This window comes from Onychostruthus taczanowskii, unplaced genomic scaffold (assembly GCF_017590055.1).
Source record: "Onychostruthus taczanowskii isolate IOZ18803 unplaced genomic scaffold, ASM1759005v1 scaffold140, whole genome shotgun sequence".
Taxonomy (NCBI): Eukaryota; Metazoa; Chordata; class Aves; order Passeriformes; family Passeridae; genus Onychostruthus; species Onychostruthus taczanowskii.
Genome location: NW_024498574.1, coordinates 302,208 through 321,258, shown reverse-complemented (window position 1 = coordinate 321,258; position 19,051 = coordinate 302,208). Strand labels below are relative to the sequence as shown.

At 36.3% G+C, this 19,051-nt stretch overlaps 1 protein-coding gene across 5 annotated transcripts in view; it reads left to right on the top strand.

Moving 5' to 3' along the window:
- PAM (peptidylglycine alpha-amidating monooxygenase) overlaps window positions 1-19,051 on the top strand; it is a 118,717-nt gene that overhangs the window by 51,749 nt on the left and 47,917 nt on the right. For all 5 annotated transcript variants that reach the window (XM_041398112.1, XM_041398115.1, XM_041398113.1 and 2 more), the window contains 4 exons: window positions 1,232-1,747; window positions 2,884-3,004; window positions 5,204-5,261; window positions 13,152-13,239. In XM_041398112.1, the coding sequence (XP_041254046.1) occupies window positions 1,656-1,747; window positions 2,884-3,004; window positions 5,204-5,261; window positions 13,152-13,239 (359 nt within the window). In that variant the 5' untranslated portion in view covers window positions 1,232-1,655. The remainder of the gene's footprint in view (window positions 1-1,231; window positions 1,748-2,883; window positions 3,005-5,203; window positions 5,262-13,151; window positions 13,240-19,051) is intronic.

The following is a 19,051-nucleotide window of genomic DNA, read 5'->3' as shown; positions in this document are numbered from 1 at the left end:
AATATAATCAGATTTTTAAATCTTGCTAATAGACCAGTGCAAATCAAGTGTAGTTGTTTACCAACAGGCAGTGACTGTTTAGCCAGTATGGCTTCTTAATGTATGCTTAAGCACTTTTGATTTATAAGAAGCCTTTTTGGTACATACATGTGCCCTGAAATGGGAGTGATTTTTTTTTTTTTTTAATACATGGATTTTCATTGATTTAATGTCAGAATCCTTATTTTCTGTTTCATTCTTATGAAAGTATTTTCACTATGTCTTCGAGGGGCTGGAAGATATTTTAATTTGGGTGGGGTTTTTTTTCTTATTAGTATTTATACAAATCTAGAATACACTATTTAATATATTCTATTTATACTAATTTAGAAGAATTATTACATAGTACAGTTATGTATGATTATGACTGGAAACTTTACCAAAACTGGAATTCTCAAAAAATAGACGAATACTAATGTAAATGTCTTCAGTAAGACATGGTATAATTTTCTAGCATAATTATTAAAGAGTACTAAAATTTTGAAATTAAATACCATATATATTAAAATGGGGAAGTAAGAACAGTTGAAATTAAACAGGGAGGAGACTAATGATTTATGCTGACATACCCTCAGTGAATGAAAGGGTAGAAAACTACTCAGCTAATATAAAGCACTCTGATGTCAACAGTTCTGGTTACTGTATTTCCAAACATAATTTTTAAGTATATTTTTCCTGAAATGCATATAAAAGCAGCTAAAGTATATAAGAAACAGATACTTATTAATGACATAATGGTTTCTCACAGGTTGAATTAAAACTAAAATATTCTCCCAGTCTGCAATATGTGCAGAAACATTTGGTGATAGTTAATAAAACCTTGATTCTTGCTATGTCAAGTTGGTGCTTTTTTCCCCCCTGCTTGTAGAACACATTAAACAAGTGTTTGCATATGTGAAATACTCCATACTTTGCATTTTATATATTGAGGAGTTTTTTTATATTTCTTCCCATCATGTAAAATATGTTTGAGAGCACATTTTGTATATCAAAATGAAGTGTGTCTCTTTCTGATCCTGTATGCAGGAAAGGGTAGGAAAAGAAGGACTCAATAGAACCAATGCAATCTTTACTGGGTTAGGCTAAAGCTCATGAAGAAACCTATTAATGTATTAAAATGTCTCAACAGTGATTTGCTGAGAACTAATGCTCTAATATGTTAGCCATCCTTAAGCTCCTTCTATTTTAACAGGTTCTGAAGGATGACTGATGCTGGTTTCTGTGATGCCACTTGAAGTCTCCAGTGCTGTGGATTGATAAGTAACATGCAGATTTAACTGCACAACCTGGGCAGAAAGCAACAGGAGTGCTAGTCCTTTTGAGCTCCTTAAGTGGACAGAAGTACAGTGTCATCTCTCAGCAAGGGAATATTCTTCAACACCATTTTATAGCTAATAAAACAGACAACATAATAGCATCCACCTTCCTGATTTCCAGTGCATCGCCTTCCAAGACAGATGGTCTGTCAGAAGCTGGAGGATGCCCGCAGAGCACATAATAATGAAGTAGTGAAATGATACTGCTGCTGCTGCTACCTGGTTGTCGAGATCACAGCTGATAGAACTGCACTGCCCTTTTTCTGCTTGCTTAATCAGGCCAGACCTAGCAGGGTGAACATGGCTGGCTTCGTTAGCAACCTGCTAATACTGCTTCTTCTGTTTCAAAACATCTCTTTGGGTTTCAGAAGCCCACTTTCAGTCTTCAAGAGGTGGGTTATGCAAGAAAATATTATGTGTTGAATGCATGCAGTCAAAATATTACAAAAGTATGAAAAAGCATGTCTTAGATAAAAATGTGTTGCAGTATTTGTTCAGTTTTGATCATTGCACAGAATTTTATTTCTGCAATTTGAAATGGCAGTGTTGTCATACTGAAAACAGAAATTCATGTTTTATCCATAGTGTTGCTCATTAGATAGAAGAATAAAATGGCAATTGATACAACTTTTTTAGTTAACACTACAGCTGTATTTGAGGCTACACAGGGAGTAAATATATTTCAGATGCTGGAGTTAGCTTGCAGGATAAGATCATGTTTTAACAAGAAAACATCAACTAAACTGAACAGTCCTGAGAAATTTAGGGATTGCTTGAATTCAAAATTGCATATGTAAACTTTAATATAGTGCGGACAACAGAAGTAGCTTCTTAGCTCCTGAAAAAAGGATTTTACTGTTATTGAGGTTGGGTACCATGCCACTTCTGTATATATGTATATACATAGCCAAAACTCGTATCAATGTTGCATCAATGTTTCTCATGTCTTACTTTTCCGTTTTTTATAGTGATCTCCATTTTTCTTACAATTCATTTTTACATTGCACTCTATACAGAATTTGATATTTGTTTGATGTTGCCAAGTTTACTGTTTTACTTTGCTACTTGTAGTAGCACAGAAGTTGCTATAAATGCCATAGTGTTTGAATTAAAAGGTGCCCCCTTGCATTTAATTTAATCTATATAGAATTATAAATCATAGTCTCAAAAAAACCCTCCCAAAACTGTTGTGAATTATTAATAGTACTCAACATAGTGTAGTGAACTAATTCTCTGTCTGTACATCCATGTGCCTCCGACAATTTTAGGATGAGATAATAGGTTACATTTTCAGCTAACATTTTCCAAATTGCTCAGCCCATTAACTACTTCAGCAAGTAGTTATAACTAAGATGCATAACTAAGATGTTTTCCTCAGCTTGTGGTGGAGTGAAATTTTCAGATCACTCCTGGAACAACTCATCATTGTCTAACTTCTTTACTAGATCTGTAAAGACCCTTTTTTAAGAAAGTTGTAACAAAAATCAATATTTGGAAAAAAAAAAAATCTTTCTTCCTTCTTTTTCAGATATAAAGATACTAGCACATCTCTTTCCAGTGAATGCCTTGGAAGTGTCCAGCCAGTGATTTCCTTTGGTCTGTCAGATTTTGCACTGGACATTCGCATGCCTGCAGTGACACCTAAACAGGTGAGAGAATTGCAGTTTTTGCCTCTTTCTCTTCTTTCAATAAGCTAGGAAAACAAAGCCTTCCTTATGATATCACTCAAAAAAAACCCCAAAAAAATCGGGATAACTTTTATAAATACATATCTATATGTACTTCTCAGAGAAAAGTAGGCAACAAAAAAGTAGCCTCAAATGAGAGAAAAATCTCTTCATTGAATTAATTTTAAAATGTTGGTTTCATAAACTGAATTGTTGAAGTTTTATAATGTGAAATATTACTAGCTGTGCTAGTAAGACATGCAGTTGCAGTTTACACCAAATCTCAGATGATGCATCAGTGAATGTAATTACATTAAACTCTACATTGCTGCAGCTTCAGCAAGCTGACAGAAAACAACCAAAAAGCATTTTTAAAGGGATAGTACTTCTGACCCAGTATTTTTAATTCTCAAAATACTCCATGAAAGCTATTACAAACAAGTTATGATTTTATATTCTTTAAGGTATGAAGTGTGTTATATTCTGCTGAACCAAGTGAGTAAAAGTGAAAACAGTTAAGATTATTAAACTTAACATTCAGATGCACATAAAATATTGAGATTCTACTGTCATGTTCACATCTGATTTCATTGAGCAAGATGAAGAATGATTTTTTTTTTCTTTTTGCAGTAAGCCATTGCAGAGAATTATATATATATATCATTAAGAGGTCTACATCTCTTTTAAAGGGATGCACATACTTGAAAAGAGCAGTATGTTGTGGTGCAGTAGCTGATGACTCATTGTTGCAGATAGTGGTTTTTAAAGGAGTGAAGAGAAAATGAGGTTTTCATGTTTTTGGGGAAATCCCCTCTGGAACATGTAATTAAAGCAAGAAGTGTTATTTTGGCAAGTGCAAAGCAGAAATATGGTTTCTGCTAGATCTTCTTTCTAGCAAAATATTAAACTTCTCCATCAGAAAGAGTGAAAAGTACTCTCAGTTCATCTAGGTGCACATTTATAATTATGAATTGTTGATTTTACCTAAGAAGCCATCAGTTGAATGGCTAGGAAACCCATACAAAGAAACCAGTCAGTTCAGATTCCTATTAAAAAAACCTTTCTCTTTGTGTGTTGTAATTTCAAGGCTGGGGGAAACGTTGTCAAAAAACCTGCATTTTTTAAATGAGTTACTGGGTATGTTGAAGGGGTGGGAGAGCCAGGATTTGTCTTACAGTTCATAATTGCTGTTGTTCTGTGGGTGCATGAATGTCCAAGCCCTTAAATGACTTAGGAGTGTTCTGCGTGTACCTGAGTTGTGCATTCTTTTGGCACAGGTACTGCAGATGAACATTAATTGGAAACTGCTTAATTTCTACTGCACTATGAAGCATTGCTGCCATTGGCTTTCAAAGTTTAAATATAAGGTCCTAAATAGGTTGTGCTTTTTAAAAAAAAAAATCTTCTGAACCCAGGTTAAATAAAAAACATAGAATATTTCCTTTTCTATTTCTAGAAGGCTTTAGTATTTTAACTGTGTAAATGTACGTAATCACAGTACACAAAGGCATTCACATAAATCATATCAGTTAACCTCCATTCATCCTTCCCATTTTCTAGCAAAAATACCAAGAATGGTTTCTTAAAGTGCAAATCACTGCTCTGTGTAATCACATATTGTTATCACCATTGTACCTTCCTTCTCTGTTGCATTTAATTGTTTACACCTGTCCACAGAGTCTTCTTTTAAACTAAGTTTGAAGTTATTCGTAGCAGGAATTTTATCTTTATCTGTTTAGATATCCTTATAAGAAAGTGAAGGCCTGTCAGATTTTCATTTCATAGGTGTAGTGAAATTCTAGTAGGTAATATATTTCCTTTCCTAAAGAGCCTTAGAAGTTAAAAAAAAAAAATAAGAAAAAAGAGGTTTAAAATAGTTAATAGTGTACCTACCAACCTAATAGACACTTTGATAACCTTATAGAATGACCTCTGTTACATGTAAATAAATTGTGGCAATGAATTTATTTCTTGCAATAGTAAACCAGATAACATACATTGTATTGCCCAAGTATCTCAATAAAGTACGTGATATTTTTTCTAGATGGTTCTATTGTATATTATTTGTTCAGTATTCCCACATTCATTTTCAGAAAGCGTAGGGAATTTTGATGCTTTGTTTCTATTCTTTAAAGTCTAAATTTTCCCAATTTAAAGGTAATTTCTCTTCTCTTTTAATAGTCTGATACCTACCTCTGCTTGTCAGTGCCCCTGCCAGTGGATGATGAAGCCTATGTAGGTGAGTACTGGTTAACTGAAAGAACTTACAGAAGCCATTTTGAAGAACCTCAACATTTCCTTTTTTTCTTTGACTCATATTAACTTAATCTTTAGATGTCAGAATTTCAAAAATGCATTTGTCATGTCTAATGTGGAAACAAACTAGAGGGAGCTACTTAGAGTCAAAATAAAACTGTGTCTGAGGAGATTCATGAATAATAGCAGTTCAGGAGCTGCATGCAGATGCTTCTGGCAGTCAGGACTAAACAGTCCATTTGCAAAGTATTGGGTTTCTGTCTCTGGCCAGATACTTAATTTTGCACTACTGAGCAGACTGTTTATTCACCTCCTGGTATAGGTTGTAAATCCTATGTACTTAAAGTCAGTGTTGGCTGTGGAATGATTTTACTTGGAGGAGAAACCAAACCCTTTCCCTCTTTTATTTTTTTTTTAATGACATGGCATTAATAAGATGGCTGACCAGTAGAAGGAAATACTGTAATGTGTTACAAGTGCTATCATCATATAAATCAGCAGAAAAACTCCATCTGTTCAGAACATCTTTGCAGTAGTTAAAATTTTATTGTGCCTTGCCATGAACATACAGTTATTCAGATAGAAAGAAGACTTATTGGTTTGGCTGAAGATAGTTTTGCTTTGAGAACATGCTATAAACTGTTCAAAAGGAAACAATATTTTTCTTTCTTTACACTTTTGTTGCATTTTAGGATACCTGTGCTTAATAAAAGTATGATGGGAATCCCATGTAGTTTTTGATGTAGAGCATTATGAGATTGTTGTTCCATGTGGATTTTCTTGTGGAAATCCCTCAGAAGACAGAACATTGTGTTTTGATTTTCATGTTGTATTACAGTAACTAAGAAAAATGATTAAATTTTTTTCAGTGCTTTCACTTTATATCTGTTTTCTAAAAAGGTGAGAATCTAGCCTCACATTTTGGTTGTGAGTATGGCCCAAGAAAGAAAAATGAGCATAGATGGAAGGGAGTGAGTGTTCACTTTCAAATAAATTATGCTTGCTGTGCTGTGTTGCGCAGTAGACTGTAGCCATGATATTTTGTGAAATATCCTTTGCTAGGATTTTTCTCCTATTCTAGCTGAGAAGCCTCAGAAAAGAAGTGTAAACAATAACTATCTGCTGCTGTGGAATGCAACAGGTGCATCTGTGATTGGTGCATTTTGGTTGTTTCTAATTAAGATGCAATCACAGATGCAGCTGACTCGGACTTGCTGACAGTCACGAGCCTTTGTTACTCATTCCATCCCTGTTCTTTCTAGCCTTCTGATGAATCCTTTTCTCTCTATTCTTTTTAGTATAGTTTTAATGTATCATTTTAATATAATATATATCATAATATAATAAATCAACCTTCTGAAACATGGAGTCAAGATTCGCATCTCTTCACTCGTCCTGGGAGCCCCCGTTGGATCAACCGTAATAGACTCTTCTGCTTTTGTTGATTCATAGAAAGGCAATACTACTAACTTCCTCCTTAAGCAGCTTTTATTTAGGGTGTCACTGAGTTGAAAAATTCCATAGTTTATTGTTAGGTTGCTGCACATCTAGTTCTGTTGCTTGTGTTAACGGAACGTAAACTTCTTTTGATGGTGTGCATTCTTAAAAGGACCTACTGAAAGAATTTGCTTAAAAGTTATGCAAAGTCTCAGTGCAAATCCTGCAATGTAACCCATTTTAATTTTTTTCTGCAAATCTAAAATTTTATCTATTCTTCATCTGATTTTTACAGAATTTGGTCATTTTTCCAGGGATCACTGTTCCTGAGTACTCTTTATTACAAAGCAGAATAAGGTCTCTGGACAGAGAAACGATTCTAGTTGTCTTGTAGCACTTGCAAGAGGAACTTGATGAGCAGTCTGTAAAAAAGCCCAGCTTGTTGTGTGAACATAAAGTGTTCCCATTATAGCATTTCTTACAGAGAAATACTAATTGGAATATATATATATATATATATCTATGTGTGTGTGTGTGTGTATATATATATGTATATATATACATATATGTATATATGAGATTTTTTTGTAGGCTTTAAATTTAAATTAGAAGAAAATTTTTGGGTTTTCCCTCTTTTGTCACTTCCACATATGGTGGAAATGAATAGGCATATGGTCAGTGTGAAGCGTGTGATCGTTCCGTTTTGCTTCACTGGAAAGGGTTCCTTGTGGAAAAGGCTCAGATTGGAGTCTTCATAATCCACAGAAGTTACCTGATAATTAGAAAGAGTAAACTCAATCATATCAAGCTGTAGAGAGTAGAAAGAATGTAGAATGACCTACGTTATAAAATATCTATGTAGAAAACTATTAACTTGCATGCGTGTATTTTGTGTTGCTTAAATAAGCACAGAAGATTAGCACATAGAGAATGTTCAATCCTTTTTGAAAGGATACAGTCTATATTTTTATGGCTTAAGTTGGATCTGCCTTCATTGCATTGCCAACAAATGGTGTAATTAACTTTCCTTAAAACATACTGTTTTGCTTTGTGACAAAAACAATGGAAAACTAGCATATGAACTGTCACTGGGTTGCTGTTTAGTGATGCTGAGAAGACTGTGTGTTCTGTAGAGTTTCAACATGAGGATGTGTGAGTACACGTAGCTGAAACAATAAACTGGATTCCTGAGACATTTTGATGGTAAAACTGCATGTTCTGCCTTCAGTTCAGTTTATTTGCTAAGTAAATACCTTTTGATTCCTTTTATCATTTAAAGAGACACTTTTATGACCAATTGTCTTTATGGTTTCATCAAAACTTGTTAATTCCTTCCTTTTTTTTAACTATGCCTTCCTATTTTTACTCGTTTCTTCCTTTGTCCAAGACATTTTGGAAGAAAAGGCTCTATAGTGGAACCTGCAGCAAGATATTTTTGTTGCATTTTGGTGAAATGTAAGAGCCTTGGCAGAGAGAGTTTCTTTTTTAGTGTTGTCTGTGGACAGTATTACATTTGTTATGAAGTAGAAAAAAATTTTATAACTTTTTTTCAGTATTTTTGTTAAATTTGTATATAAGGACTTTGAATTCAGACTTCAACTTTGCTATTTCCCTAAAGGAAACCAGTGAACATTCATGTTTGCACAGGGACAGTGGGTATAAGTTTGTACTACAAAACTGGAGGGACGCTATACCAGAATTCACAAACTTGTTCAGAGTGAGTTCTCAGACGTTATCATAGGAAGGAATCGATCACACTTACTTAATGAGATATTGCCAGCTGGAGAATTAGAGGAGGTTTTGCCCTATGGATCTTTTTCAGGCATGAATCTGTATAATTTTGCTTATGCTGTTTTCTGTATTACTTCTTTAGTGGAGCATCAGACTATCAAGGCAGAGGTATCTGTTTGAACCAATTGTTTCTCTGTCCCAAATGGCTGTAAATACTGACAAATTTGATTAAGGAGGTTTTTTTTTTGTGGATGGGTTGGTGTACATTTAGGTTTATGTTAGGATCATACTCTTAGCTTCTGGGAAGTGAAATGGCTGTGAGATTAATATGTTGTTATTAGTGAGTGAGATTAATATGTGATTTTCCAAGAAAGTATTACTCCAGTTTTATTTTTAAAACATATCATTGTGGTTTTCTTCTGCATTCTGTTTGATTAATGTTTATGAATAAATAGCTAAACCAGAAACTCAAGTGAATCTTTAATCGTGCAGGCATTGGTAAAAATCAGTTTTTCATAACTAAACTGTAGAGAGAGCTAAATGGTGCTCTACAGAGACTCACAAAAATTTAGTCTGACAGCAGGTCTCTCAGCTAAAAAACTTGACTGTCACCTTCACCTGCTTATATTATACATGGGTGACCAGGAAATAAATGTCTTTTTCTTAGTGGCTCGTAATAGTCCCCTGTCAGATTGTGCTGTAGAAATGAAATAGAGCCTTCTACATTCAGCAACACACTTTGGAGCAATTAGATGGTTTATTACTTTTTATCCATAAAGGACTCTGAGAAGCTCTAAGTTTGTTACTCTGTTATGGGATGTATAAACCTTTCTGTTGCCAGGCAATGATGTTGTCCCTGTATTGGAGGTCTCTGATGTCTCCCTATTTTGCCAAACTTCAGGCACTGAATTCTTGATAAATTTCTTTAAAGTTAATTCTTTGATAGAGAAGACATTAATATTAAAAAAAAAAAATCTATCAACTTTATTTAATGGAATTGTTGTTTGTAAAGATTAACTTATTAGAAGTTAGTGTTTTCAATACATAGATTAAGTACACACTAAGATTAAACTGATGTCATGTTCTGTTCATTCCTGTTTCTGTTTGAGTTTGTAGTTCTAAGTAGTTCTTGATCAAGAAATTAGGTCAGACTTCAATTTATTATGTTTATGAAATCTGCTGCTGTTATTTTAGTAATCATTTGTATCACTTCTCCATGCATTAAAAAAAAAATTATTATTGAGTAATATTCTGTTCATTACTGTAAAATGTGGAGGCTGTCAACTAGGAAAATAGGACTGCTGTTTGATATTTCTTAAGCCTTTGGTAGTGACAGTTCCCAGCACAGGGAGTTCTGGAATGTTGCAGCAAGTCCAGAGCAGGGACACAAAGATGATCAAAAATATGGAGCACCTCTGCCATGGGGAAAGGCTGAGACAATTGAGGTTGTTCAGGAGAACAGAAGACTTCTAGGTGACCTAATTGTGGCCTTCAGCCCACAAGAAAGATGGGGAGAGACTTTTTAAAAGAGCATGAAGTGATAAGACAAGAGGGAAAGGAAAGACAGTAGGTTCCGATTAGCTGTTAAGAAAAAATTCTTTACTGTGAGGGTGGTGAGGCCCAGGCACAGGTTGCTCAGAGAAGCTGTGGTTGCCCTGTCCCTGGAAGTTTTCAAGGCCACGTTGGATGGAGGTCTGAGAAACCTGGCATAGTGGGAGGTGCGCCTGTCATGGTTGAAACAAGATGATCTTTAAGGTCCCTAGCCACTCTCTCATTCTGTCACAGGTACTGCATTTGGCTTGAATCTCACATTAATCTGTATCGCTTTTGCAACGCAGGATTTTTTATTTGGATTTTTTTTTGTTTGCTCCTCTTAACCTTCTCTTTGGAAAGTTATATTCCTGGATGTGCTGCTAAGAAAATAGCTGTACAGTAACAACCTATACAAAGTTGTCTTAAGCTTATAAAGTGACTGTGAGGTTTTTCGATACTTTCTTAAGCAATGATTAGGTATATCAGCTAAAGCAGTTTGTGCCAGAAATCTGATTTTGCTTTATTAGCTCTGGTGCATTGTTTTCTCTTGGTAAGAATAGCATTTAGTCAGGTATTTGTAATAAGTTTTCTAAAAGTGCTTGAAGTGCTGTCTGTGCTCTAGGACATCATTGTAGTAGGTACTGTGTGGAGCAAATAAAAGACTTCCTGAAACACTCATTAGAATAAATACTTGCAATAGGAGATTGGTAGAAAAATAAAAAGAAACAGAGACAGTATGAAGCAGCAGGACAGGTGGTGGCTTTAGCAACTAGTAGGCCTAACCTTCAATTTTACCTTTATTGAAGGCTGTCTTTGTAAGTGGTACTTACAGCACACTTTTTACAGATATTAATTTTGACAATAAAGTTAATGAAATTTCACATGTGTGAACTGCGTATAAACCCCTTCAGAAATTTAATCTTTCGATTGATAACAGCAGCTTAAAACACCAAAAATATCTGAAAAGTAAAGTAGGAATTCCTCAGAATAACACGTTGCCTCTGCCGTGCAAGCATAAACCGTAATTTCACTACTAATCATTACTGACAAAAACATCAAAACAAGAATTGTCTCCATAACACAGTTTAGTTTTTTATCTATGAAACAACTAGAACTTGCTTGTAGAAAAATAAAGATGTTGGGTTGTCTCTAGACTTTCTTCATACTGGCAACTTTAGTAGTTCTTAATTCATGTATGTCATTCAAAGTACCCTCTGAGGGCATATGGGTACATCTCTTATTTCCCAAACCCTCAGCGGTGGCATGCTCATTCCCTTACAGTCTGACCGCGTATCTTCAAGCTAAAACTTGATTTACATGCTTTAACTGTTGGCTGGTTTTCCTTACTTTCCAGGACAGAGCTCAGCTCCAGAAATTGGGTTAGAAGCTGTTTGATATTTTGTCCCCTGTGAAACTGGGATAATAATCCACATCATCATTTATTTCAGAAACTTTGCTACAGCTTTTTGTTAAAGTACTGATTTCTGAGTGCACGTAGTGCCATTAACCTCAGGAGCAGAATATAGTTTCACTGGTTTGCAGCTTCACCATCTTCCCTGTTAATAGCTAAAAGACAGTTACTTGGAGGTTTCTCACTGTCTGTGTACATACAGGGGTAGGAGTAACTTGTCTTCAGAATTTCTGCTGTAGTCCAAGGTTAAAAACCATTGCATTCCCTGCAACGGCATATTTTTTCTATAGTAATAAAAGAATGTAGAATGCTTTTAGAAATGCCATCATTATACATTTGTTATAAATGAAAATTGCGAGTCAGCCAATTTTAATAAAAATATGAAAAATAAAATTTATTTCGCGACCGTAATAACAGTCCGATAGCCACCACCAACAAGGGACAGCGTATCACCCCCGGTCGATGATACGGGTGAACGAGAGGAAAGCACCCCCTCACTGGTGCCTTGACCTCCCCGTCCACACCAACTGCTTCGAGGTAGCAGTTCTTATACAGTTTATTTCGCCCGCGGCAGAAAGTCTTTGTTTCTTTCGGAGTTCTTCATATTCATGTTGGTATCTTTCTTTGGCTTGGGCTGCACAAAGCCTTCGTCTGGGGATAGAATGTACTTCCCTGGTTCCCGGAATCTGGTATTCAGATTCAGGGTGATGATGATCCTGGCCCCCCTCAGATAAGCATCTCGTCTGGGCCATCAGCACCTGGCCTCTTTGGGCGTAGGTGCTGTTGAATGCTCATCCTTGGTGCAGCTGGAGTCCTCTTTGGATGCAAATGCTGTGGTATCCATCTGCCATGGGTCATCTGGCCAAGAATTCCCAACCTGAAGGAAAAAGGGATTCTTCCCCCCGCCTTCCACAGTTTATTTTATACCTTTATATTTCATACAGCATTTATTTCCACAAATTACTGACTATATTCTTAACACATTCATGGCCAGTATTATTCCCATGATGTTGGTAAAATTTTTACTTTGCTAAACAGGATCATAAGTACTTGAGAAACCAAAGCAGTGTTTTATCTGTGGCATAGTTTAAAGAACAGACATTTGAGAGATGAGCGAGAGGTGAACTTCCACATCTAAGTTTCTAATAGTGAGAAATATTTGGGCAGATCGTGCTGACTTTAAACAAATCTCGGTTTTCATTCCCAAGGATTTGACATATGAGACTCAGTTCCTGTTGTCCTAAGAATGATGCAGGAAAAATGTAATCCAGGTAGAATACTGGAAGAAGATATTACTAATACATAAGATTTAATTGTTCTTAACTGTAACTTACTGCTTGTTTGTACTTTTTTATGAAGTACAAAAGAATTAGAAGAGTATTATTAAGTCACAAGTACAGATTTCAAAGGAAGATTGTAATTAGACTGCTGACAGTAAAACTTTGTGGTTTGGGATGCACTGATATATTAACTTACTATCATATTTAACTTCTTTGGGAAATACAGCGGTTTTCGTTAGGAACTTAGTTTCTTTTTCTTAATAAATAAATTAGGTACGTACAGTGTTTTAACTTAGAAGGAAGGCTGTTGAATGAAAATTTAAGGAACATGTGTAAGTAGAATGCAGAAGGCAAATAAATAGGTGGGGATGTACTTGCCTTATTTGTAGTATTACAGGGGAAAATGGCACAAGGTTATCTTGGTTATGTAACTTATGGTGAGATTAGATAGCTTACTTGTTTTGCCATGGTTTTTTTTCAGTTGACTTTAAGCCTCATGCCAGCATGGACACAGTCCATCATATGTTACTCTTTGGATGTAATGAACCTTCCTCTACTGAAAATTACTGGTAAGAGCTTCATCTTGCTTTTGTTTTTAACCAACTCTTTTTCAGTGTTAATTGCTTCAACCTCTTCCAGTGTCAGAATTTCTTGGAAACAGAATCTCTTGGAACAATTTTAATATAGGTGTTTTGATAGAGTTGTGTAATCATAATTTATCTTTTAAGTATTTACCAAAAAAACCTGGAATTTAGAACTAACATTATATTATAATACAATTTCAGGAAAAATACCCCAAAACATTCTGAAAGCCTGTTTTGAGGAGATGATTTTATTAGTATTTTAAACATACACAACACATTTTCCTCAAAAGTCCTATCTCCTGTTTACCTAGCAACCAATAGTTGTAATATTGAAAATGTAATCTTGCACAGTTGTGCAAGAAAACCAGATTCTTAAGAAGTTCAGACCAAAATAAAACTGAAAGCATAGAATTTCTATGAATTTCTTTTCCCCGCAGACAGCTTTTCTGTGTTCTTTTTTGTTGTATCTCAAATAATAGAATATACTTGAATACTTTAATGTGAACAATATGCCAGCATAAAACTTCTCCATTCTGACTTTTTAAAAACAGGTGAGTACCCTATTTCAAACTGTGTAGATTGTACTTGGAGCTTGTGCTGTTTTTATATTTCTGGAAGCAGTTTTTTTTTTAGCCTTGGAATAATTTGTACATGATAGAATTATGTTGTTACAGATTGATTGGGAGCTTGTGTTAAGATGAAGTTATGAGACAATGCCTAATTCACAACTAACTTATGTTCTGAGGTTGTAGAAGAGATGGATGCAAAGCCAAAAACCAAAGTTTTTCAAAACTGAATCAGTCTGAAATCCCTGTTTTGAGTCTAGAGTTCAGGTAGTTTGTGCTCCCTGGTTGTACTTTCGCTCTCTCAGCAGAAGACTCACCAATGACAGCCTTTGCAGTGTGGCAGCTGATATAAATGGGCAGGAGATCTTTCTCCTTTTTAATGCCTTTATTAAAGAGATTCAGCTCAGGTGGGGAGAAATTGACGGGTCGCGCCCACGCCGCCGCTGTCCCCAAGAGTGGCACGGAGGAGGAGGAGGGTGATGCAGCTCTGTCCGCTGGTCTGCAGGCAGAGCTGGGGACTGCGTCCTCACAGGAGATTCGCAGATTCCTAATTTTCAGTCCAACACTTCGGGTCCCCTCCTTAGTGAACATCCTTTCAGGTCAGGGTGAGAAGCAAAAAGGATCCAAGCAGGCACTGGACTTCACGCCCATCCTTAGACATCACCTAGGGTCCCCTAATTCTATATTGGCTCGTGGTTTTTCTTGGAAAACGGGAAGATTTTGGAGCAGTGCATTTCTCATCTGCATACGAGGTCTCAGGCCTCTCCCGTTCTCCTGGTGTCCAGGTGTAGCTCCCGGGCAAGCATCCGGAGGACAATGGCTAAATCACCAACCATTGACGGGCAATCGAAGAAGAACTCTTAACAATGAAGCTAATTTAACAGCAACCAGTCCAACCGGTTTTAGCTCTGTAACCTTAAACAAAAATAGATAACTTTTTATTCATAACAGCAGCTAATGTTGCTTTTGTTCTTGATTGCCCTACCTGTCAAATGACAAGATAATTATTTAGTTATGATGGATTGAGCTTTGCTGGACATCAGGTTCCCACCAAGCTGCTCTATCCCTCCACTCCTCAGGATGGAAAAAAACCTCATGAGTCAAAACAAAGGCAGTTTAATAAAGCAAAAGCAAGTGTTGTGCAGAAGTGGAGGAAAACAAAATATTTTATTCTCTTCTTTTCATCACCAAGCCACTTCCAAGCACAAGTAATGGTTGCTCTGAAAGATAAATGTCATAAATAACCAACGTGTGTGTGTGTGTGTCCCCACCCTCCTTCTCTTCCTTTCTATTACCTCTGATTGTTGAGTGGATATAATATGGTATGGAACATTTCTTCGGTTAGTTTGGGTCAGCTGGCCTGCCTGTGACCTCTGCTAAGATCTTTCGCAAACACTAATGTGTTATCAACACCTTTCTAGCTACTCATTCAAATCCCAGCACTGTGAGGGTTGTTGTGGGGAAAATTAACTCCATCTTAACCAGACCAAATACATTAATGTTGTGTTTAAATCTGCTATTTTCAATTTTTCATATGCAGGTTTGATTAGATCTTTCTATCTTTTATGTTATTTTCTGAGATTTTCTGTTTGCTTTGCATTTTCAGCATGAAAGCTCTTCATTCACTCTCCCATCATTTCACATCCCTGTTTTTGCAGCAGTTTGCAGCTTTTTATCTTGCTCTACCCACGGTTATTTGCAAGGCTAGAAAGATGATAATGTGTTTTCTACATTACATACAATACATAGAATAGAATAAAGAGTGCTAGAAACTTCTAACCTAATTTTATTAAAATAATTCCAGTGATGGTGTGTTACTGGTCTTCATTGTTGTTTATTTTGTTTGGTTATATGCTGTTCCTTTAGTTACCTGAAGGCTAGCAAATGATGACTTCTCTTGCTCTTTCATCTAGTAGGGAAGGAACAGTTGTTCAAGCAGAGCGCTGCAAGACTTGTTTAGCAGGGATCCTCTCCTTACTTTTTACATGCTCAGCATTTTTACAGAGCCAGCTTTGATTCAATTAGGCATGCCACATAGATTTTTCTCTTCTAGTTTCTTTTTCGAAGTTCTGACAGTATTAGTTACATATGGTTTTTCAAGTCAAGTTTTTCTTTACCATAATGATGTGGATTAGTTGTATTATGGAAAAACAGGCTGTTAGGAACGTTCAGAATGGAAGGTCAAAATTAGTTTTCCTTAGATATGAAGTTTCATTCAGGCCAGTTTTGAGCGGGGAGGAATGAGAAGCATACAGATGACTGTTGGGATTAGCTGCCCTTTGGCCATAGCCGTGCTAAGCCAAAATCTTTGATGCCCATCTGGCTTGCTGCCTTTTTTGGTGATTTGACACTATTCTTGCAAATGTCCCTGGCCTTCAGAAAAGCTTTGAAGTTGTATGGAGCCTGCTCTGGTTTCAACATTCACTGCAGTGTGGTAGAATCTTTATCTGAACAAATGCTAAAGGTTGTTCTTTTTGAAATATACAGGCCTTTCCACAGGAAAAAAAAATCGTTTCCCAGGGCTCATTGCTTCAGTTGTTGCTCAGTGCATTGAAAAAATGGCATAACTGCTTCTATTCATTGATCATAATTAATCTAAAAACAGTTCAGCCACAATGACAAGCTTTGCCTGAGCTGACAAACTGTGTTGAAATAGATGTAACATGCCTGAAATGATTGATAAAAGTTCAGATTCTCTGTAGATAATCAGGAATGCACTTGAATGCTTTAAAAGGAAATGTTGAACTATTCAGAACTTGTGAGTCTCCTGGCAAGACAAGTCTTGCGCTGCACCAAACCTAACACTGAAATAATCTCTTGTGAATGAGCTGATTCAGAGATAAAGCCATTATTTTGAGATCAGGCAGGGCAACTTTAAATAGTTATCTTATGCAAACAAATGTGTAAGTGCAGGTCATAGATGGCCACCTGATTCCTTTATCAGATGGTTGTTTCTGTTGGCAGGAAAGAATGGGTTTGGATGCCTTTGACGTCAATAGTTCAGTAGAGGTTGCAAAAGATGTCATGACTAGTTCAGTGGCGGACTTTTATTTCACTGCATGAGGGACAGTGGGGACAGTAGAAAGAATTGTATTTTTAGGTGTAGTTTCTTATTGCCACTGCCCCAGAATGTTCTGCAATATTCAAGAGCTAAAAATTACGATTTCTCTTACTTAGTCACCTCAATTACCTTTTTTTAAAGTATTGATTAGTATTCAGGAGTGCAGTGTAATAGAGAAAGAAATAAAAGAAGTTATTTGTTACTATAACCAATGCAAATGTGCCAAAGGGATAGCCAAATACTGGTCTTGCTGACATAATGAAATATTTTACTTTCAGTCTAGGTAATCAGTCAAAACTCCAGTGCCATTAATAAAAACAGCTCTTTAGCTTACCCAAGACAGGGGAGAATGCCTTTGGGAAGACCAGAAGAGTTTACAAAAAACACAAAGATCCAAGAAGCAGTCAGTAAGTTAACTCATACCCCACTCAATTCCAAATTCTGAGTCAAAATCAGTTTTTAGAACAATAGTGTATAATATGCAGGTGTAGTCCATTTTTAAGGTATTCTGTGTCTCATTCAGTTTTGAATCTCATTTCTTGTATGTAAAGCAGCTATGGATTTCAGTGATTTTTTGTGAGTTAAATTTATACTTTTTACTAGCTCCCTGCTTTTCAGTCTCTTTATCTTATTACCTCTTCTTTGCAATCTGCTCTAGGTTTGTTTTTTCTGAAAACTTAATGTTTCAAGATTATCATTGATGGCGAATGAGATGTTTGACCGTTTTTTAAATGAAATGAAAGACCAGTGTCTGTAATTTTTTTTTCCCTTGCAGTCTTCCCCCTCCATTCTGGTAGCCTCTTGGAAGAAAGTTTGAAGCAGCCTGCGCAAGGCTTCTTCCTAATTAATGTGTTCTTAAAAATACTGTGGTATAAAGTAAAGACAGTTGAGCCCAAAGTGTTGTAGTAAAGCTGTGACTGTGCTTGTCATGGCTTTCTGGCATTCCTCCTAAACAATCTCTTCAACACATTCCCAAATTGTGCAGCTCAATACTAGGTTAGATCCATTAAGTCTTTTGCATTTTTTGTATAGGAGCAGTGGAAAGCTGCATAATTTTCAGTTGCAGATGAATCCATCAAAACATTTCACTTATCTTGAAGTAAGTTTTGATTGTCCTTTGGGACATGGTCATGTTTGAAGGGGAAGGTGAACAAGCTGTTAGTTATGAAGGTCTAGAAATACATGTTGTGCATATAGCTTCTAAAAAAGAAGTGGTGTGTTCCCCTTTCTCTTCATACTCTTATGATTATGGCAGAGCTTTCAGTCAGAATTAAATACAGTAGTCAGATTGCAATAAAGCTCACTGGGATGAAAGTAATGCATGATATCCTACTGATGTGGTTTGATATACATGCCAGAAGAGCTGGTTATCTCTGAGAGATACCTGGAAAGCATCATCATCATCTGCACATATGGCTTAGCCATTCTCAGCAGAAACATGACTGAGGCGCATCTGCTAGATGTCCTGGTCTTTTTTGTGTTTATACTCTTTTATACTCTTCCTCACACTGTGTGACACTCTTTTTTCCCCATAATTTCAGGTGACTGAAACCATGCCTTACATATACACGTTTTCCCAAGTATCATTTTACAGGCAGGGATAAACAGAGCAGAGCCTGTGCCATTTTGGTTTAGAATGAAACACTGGCATAGACGTCAACCTTTATCACAACTGGCTTGAATCTGTTGATGTAGTCTGAATAATTTCAGGGTGAAACTTTCTAAGGTGTACTGCACACCTTCTACACTCCGTGCTCAGGGCCATGGATGCTTTGCCATTGGAAGAAGGTACAAATACACCCTGTAAATAAACCTTTTCTCTAATTCAGAATAAAGAGGGAGAAGTGTATTCTAGGTGGGTGTTTGGAAAGCTCCTTAGGGTCCCTTGTTTGATTATCTGTGTGTATCATCATGCAGCCTACACCCACATATAGCAGTTAGTGCCTTCTTGGATGTGTCCAGGCACATTGTGCTGTCTGTACAGCTGTGTCTGGCTACTGAGATTTAGTGTCTCTGCCTCATGTTTACCATTTCTTGCAGATTTAAGGTATCTAGAATTTACTAGTCTTCGGGAGTTTTTATTCTTCACCCTCAGTGTCACCTGCAAGGTGCTAGCTGTAGAGGCTAGGGACAACTCAAGCTCTTTGCTACTGTAAATATTTGTGACTTG